At 38.0% G+C, this 6000-nt stretch overlaps 1 protein-coding gene across 3 annotated transcripts; it reads right to left on the reverse strand.

Moving 5' to 3' along the window:
- Positions 1–1939: 1939 nt before the first annotated feature.
- Positions 1940–5269, reverse strand: LOC112294111 (uncharacterized). Of its 3 annotated transcripts, none has more exons than XM_024544283.3 (8): positions 5011–5269; positions 4518–4587; positions 4093–4319; positions 3887–3977; positions 3534–3706; positions 3225–3371; positions 2897–3031; positions 1940–2760 (listed from the first exon to the last, which is right to left on the reverse strand). In XM_024544283.3, the coding sequence occupies exons 1-8, from the start codon at positions 5098–5100 to the stop codon at positions 2386–2388; spliced, it is 1308 nt and encodes a 435-aa protein (XP_024400051.1). In that variant the 5' UTR covers positions 5101–5269; the 3' UTR covers positions 1940–2385. The 3 variants fall into 3 exon arrangements, with proteins under 3 accessions (XP_024400051.1, XP_024400049.1, XP_024400052.1); XM_024544281.3 differs by having other exon boundaries at positions 4093–4322; positions 5011–5250; XM_024544284.3 differs by having other exon boundaries at positions 4093–4360; positions 5011–5071.
- Positions 5270–6000: the final 731 nt, after the last annotated feature.

Consider the following 6000-nt stretch of genomic DNA (forward strand, 5'->3'; position numbering starts at 1 on the left):
TATAATGTTTTTAATTCGATGGATGTTGGATATATCTTAAAATGTAATTTTTTGCTTTGAAATGAGTTTTTTAAAATTTTGTTGTAAAATCATTAATCCAACTAATATTAAAAAAAATTCAGAATTTCAAAAAGTTTCATGACATTCACAACAGTTAACATTCAAACACATGGTAAAAATACTTAAAGAATGATAAGAAGTCTTAATAAAGTGGTCCTTTAGAATCATTTTTTAATGATAATTTGACGTTTGGTTTTTTTTCCTTCTAATATAGCTCTTAGATGTGAGGATTCATTTTTTATTGCTTCAATTGGTGTCTTACTTTGTCGACTATTGTCTTTTTTATTTCTACTACTTGAATCAAAGTCTTTGATTAGTGTGTGCTCTTCCTTATTCCCATAGTAAGTTGTTAGGTGATATTTTTTTCTGTCAAGATTTTAAAACAAATATTAGATTATTACTTATTTAATAATTAATGATAATAATGAATAAATATATTAAAATAATATTTATAAACACAAGAAAAAATTTACAAAAAAATCACCAATTTTGTCAAAGCTTGAATCATTTCTTATCTTACTGTAAATTCTTTTCAAACATTGCAAAACAATTTATATGATTTTTCTATCACATTGGACATTTTCTTGAGAAAGACTATGGTTCTTACCATTCTTTTTTATTAAAAACTCATTCACAAAAAAAAAAAAAAAAAAACAGAAAAAAAAACAGAAAAAAAACAGGAAAAAAAACAGAAAAAAAAACTCAAAAAACAAAAAACAAAACAAAAAAAATTAAAATTAAAATTAAAAACATTAAAAAAAAATTTTAAAAAAAAAAAAAAAAAAAAAAAAAAAGACAAAATCATAACAGCAAAACCTAATTTTGATGCCATTTTAGTATTTTTAAATTTTTTAAAAAGTACATGAAAAAGATGGAAAAAAAAAAAGAATAAAAAGAATAAAAAGAATAAGGATTTATATACCTTTGAATATAGTTGAGCCAAATCCCAACAATGGAAAAATGAAATTTGGTAAACTATACCAAGGTTATGTTAGATGATATTTCTTACTCTTAACTCCAAAGAATTAGTCAGGACACACTTCTTCTTGCCCATTCCAAGCAAACCCAGTTAGCAAGTTAAATGATTGTATAACCATTGCAATAACCTTAAATCATTGATAATGGTATACAATAGAGGTGTGTTTGTGATGAGAACGTGTTATAAAAAATTTACCAAAAAGTATTGCAATCTTTGAAAGTTGTACAATATTGTTTTTGGTTGAGAATGAAGTTTTTATGGTAATGTAAACCTTCTCAACAATTTAAATTGATGAATGAACACACATATAAATCAAGTATATTAAATCAATTTACATTAATTTATCCAAATTCATACACATTATAAATGAAAGATCTGTTAAATAAAACGATGCGGACGAGGGGGTCAAGACAGGGACGGGGGCTGGGAACGGGGACTAGGAAATGGGTGAGCGCCCCTCCCTATGTAATTGATTTTATGCCTCAGCCAATCAGTGATTTTTGTGGACAGACAGATAGACAGAAACCATTTTTTTGTGTAAGTAGATATAAACACATATATTCACATATCCATTTATTTATTCACACTAGTGACGTTTCACTTCAATCCTCCACACTTCAGAAGAACACATATGTGTGGAGATAGCCAGTTGAAATATACGTGATTCTAAACCATAGTTATGATGTGGCGAACCATAATTTTATTTTACTATATCAGACATCTACGTGTCTGACGTGATGCACATTCTTGTGCATGTTGTGGTGAGAGTAGGGCGAACAGTTTTGAAGAGGGGTAGATTGGTTACCCAAAAATGATTCATACTCAGAAAACTCTGCAATTATCTCTGTGTCAGTAATTCTGACAATTCTGATCGAGTATGACAAGTCTCAGCACAAAAAGTTTGCCAAATTATAAAATCGTTTTCAGAGGGTGCATAAGAAAATTACAACCTTTATCAGAGCAGTGGCTAAAGCAATAGCATGCTTCTGAGACACATAAAACTGCACAAGTAGAGACATTGTACATGTAAAATGGTACCTTCACCAGGAGGAATCCTCGCCATAATTCTCTTAAGCACATAGATCTCCCTTCAAAACGCGGCTCGAAAGGTTCTACAACATGCCATTGGTGCTGAATCACGTGGCAAGCTAACACCAAAATGGACGAGCTTTTTGCTGATGGCGCTCGTCAGGCAGGAAAGGTCGCACAACCATCCTAAGCAAAAGGAATATCATAAGATACGCAATAACTCCCTAATACCTGCTGCTTAGTCACCCATGCTTTTGTTGAACAGGTTGAGTTCGAAGTTGTGAAAATTGAATTACTTAACGACACTATGCTGTCTCCTACCCTGTCACCTCTAGATTATCAGCATCGGCTTCAAAAGCGTCCTCCTCTTGAATGAACCCATCGTCGTCCAAATCCCCACTAGCACGTGGTTGGCCTAAAATCTTCTCCTTGATTGCTACCACCAAAGCATCAGTCAGATCTGTGTGTTCTTGCAGGTACTTCTTCGCACCTTCTCTTCCATTTGCGAAGTTCTTACCCTCGTACGAATACCATGAACCTGATTGCCCTAGCAAGCCATGCTTCACACCTAGATCGAGGACTTCACCATCACGAGATATACCTTTCCCATATTCAATATCGAATTCCGCAGTCCTAAATGGTGGTGATACTTTGTTCTTCACCACTTTTACAATAACCGAACTTCCAAAGGGCTGCAACAAGAAGGCATTTATTCGTATGTTAATATCGATTAGGGTTCGTGGTCAGAAGGAGCACTATTCGGAGGTGTATCACTCAGATCTTAAAGCAAAAGTTCCTTGCACAAAAATAAATGCACAGGAACAATACCACATCTCCACGTCTTAGTTGTTCTTTTTTCCTGACTTGTAAGCGCACGGATGCATAGAACTTAAGAGCATTTCCTCCAGCTGTCACCTCAGCTGTTGGTCCACCACCTCCATACGTATTGAGCTTTGCTCGTGTCTGCAACAGAACGCAACATCTTTACAGATTGACCTCTAACATTGTCCTCCCACTTCTCCATAGTGATCCATATTCAATTCAATGGCTGATTAGACCTATTTCCTAGTTACAGAATCAAAGCGTATTGAGTTAGAACCTTCTATTACAGATGTCATTGAAAAAAGCGCCAAATTTTTGTACGTTGTGTCAGTACCTGATTGATGAAGATAAGCAGACAATTGGAGGAGTTAAGAGAGTGAGTAAGTCTGCGGAGCGCTTTGCTCATCAGGCGAGCCTGCAAAGCCATCTGAGAATCACCCATGTCTCCTTCAAGTTCAGCTTTCGGTACAAGTGCAGCAACCTGCCACAAACCCCCAATCTCGAATATTAAGGTCACCATATTATTCTGTGCATTCCTACCCCCTGGAACAGAAACCCCACGTAGAACCAAAATATGAGTTAATGTAAACATCACATATGATATGATTGAGAAAAGGAAAAAGTTGGAAAGTTTGTACGTTACGCTGTCAACAACAATAACATCGACACCAGTAGAGCGAACGAAGTGATCGACAGTATCCAGGGCCTGCTCAGCATAATCTGGCTGAACAAACAAAAGATCTTTCGTGTTCACACCGATGCCTTCAGCAAATTGCATATCTAATGCATGCTCTGCATCCACAAATAGGCAATGTCCTGCACTAGGCACGATCCATATGTTGTCAAATTTCATGGAAAGTATAGAACATGCCAAGTCGAAAGGGATCAAGTGATGCTGGAGCAATCAGAAGCAAATCTAGTCTTTCATTCTCATCTATTGCGAAGCACCCGACAACCCCTGGCCGAAACAATTATCTCATGCAAGATGGGAATCACCTTTTCCCATTTTTTGGGCCTGTGCAATCACGTGAAGAGCAATCGTCGTCTTCCCAGAGGCTTCTTGACCAAAGATCTCCACTACCCGGCCCTGGCGCATGAACGCAGGTGAGTTACATCAATTACTTTAGAAATGAGCACATGACTAGACGCGGGAAAATGCACGAGCTCAAATATCAACTTTAAAAAGACATCGAAGAACTCACCTTTGGCAGACCGCCAACACCTAGAGCAATGTCGAGGTTTAGAGAGCCAGTAGGAACGACATCAATAAAGTCACGACTCTCCCGCCCAAGCCACATAACTGTCTCCTTCCCATGCTTCTTAGCAATCTGGTCGATTGCGGCTTGTATTAGACTCTGTTTCGAGTATTCATGGTCCAAATTGGGGTTGTCAGGGTCGATTACCCTCGCTGCCTTCTTCACCCGCCTGCCTACTTCCGACATGCGAACCAAACGTTGAAAAGGGATTCACCTGGAAAAGAATCCTTAAACCCTAAACCTCTCCGTGTGCTCTGGACTCCGCTACTGTAAAGCGCAGTAGTTCTAGCTACACACTTGTAAATAAAGGATTTTACACAGATCACACATGATTCACACGGTTGATGCTAAAAAAATGTGCCAATTCATACCTCTCTTTGGCTCTGTAGCAGAGCCAGAGTTGTTGCGGAAGTAACCTGGCGTGGGAATGGTAACAGTCTCCTGAAAACGAGGACAACCCAAGAGAAACCAACTATTGAGAAATGGCAACCTTACATGCAGGAACCTCAAAAGCACACCTCCCAAAAAACTGCATTCTCCCTGGTGATAGACCAAATTTGTTCTAATTCCTCGTCCCAACTTAAAACCATCATATAACAGCTACAAACGCAAATAAGGAAGAAACACTTAGCTGGAGGTCCAACTCAGGCAACCCACAACGGGCGCTAAAATTCAAGCACTAACCATGAGCCCAATTCACGAAACCACAACACAGCCACACAAAACCCAAAATTCACACCCACTATGCTTTCACTACCAAGCTCATCGAACTCACCTGTAACAAGCAAAATTCCGATCACCCAAAGAAAATAAAAATCTTAGCAACGAGTGGAAAAGGAAATCGCACAAGGGAGTAGTGCCCACCAGAGCATAGGAGGTGGAAGGATCCGCACAAGCAGCACATACGCGCTGAAAGAGGTGGCGAGATCTAAGTACTCGCAGAGCTCCCGCCATGTCTGTCCCCCTCCTCTTGCAAGTTTGAAGATTGGTTCGGGAGCGATTAGTGCAGAAGCGCGGGGCTTCCGAGTGAGAAATCAGAACGATCGATCGGGGGGCGAGACGACGACGACGACGATGGCTTCCGCGACAACACAACCCCCCTCCCCAAGGCAGTGCAGCCGGGCTTCGAAATTGGGCTCCCTGCTGGAGCAGCGTTGGCCTGTGCTCCCGCGCCTCCCCCTCTCCTCCCAATTCCGTGAACTCCTCACCCCTCCCCCCATTTCCGCGTCTGTAGAGTTCCCGTATCCCGCGCTGCAGCCTAAATCCGCGTACGGTGTTCACGGTTTTAGTATATTTGATTTAATGTTGTTCAAGCTCATGTTCTATTCTTTCAACCTTTGAAGAGTATTGTAGATACCTACAGGTCTACCATTTCATGAGATTTGGGTTGATTGTGTTTAATTGCTACAAGTAGGAAAACCCATTCATGAGCTACAATGCCAATGTATAATAATCTTTTAGAAATTGTTATGTATTCTTGATATCCAAAACACTAGAGCATAGAATTGTTTCTTCATTACTCAAAATATTTAAGTAAAACTTTGTATTCTATAAATAAATTTTAATTTCCAATTCTTTTGTGCATTATACTTATCATAAATATTCTATGTAGGGCAATTTATATAAGTGACAAGTTATTCTTCTTTATTTTCTACTTTATTATTTTGAAAGTTTTATCACAGAATATTGTAGAAAAATTATAGTAATAATTGGAAAAGTATTGTAACTATAAAAATATACTTTATTTTAAATAGCATTAGTAGTATTGAAGATGATAAGATGATAGGATGATAAGATGAAGATGATATATATATATATATATATATATATATATATATAATAGAATTTAACACG

Source organism: Physcomitrium patens, chromosome 17 (genome assembly GCF_059467195.1).
Source record: "Physcomitrium patens ecotype Gransden chromosome 17, ASM5946719v1, whole genome shotgun sequence".
Classification (NCBI taxonomy): Eukaryota; Viridiplantae; Streptophyta; class Bryopsida; order Funariales; family Funariaceae; genus Physcomitrium; species Physcomitrium patens.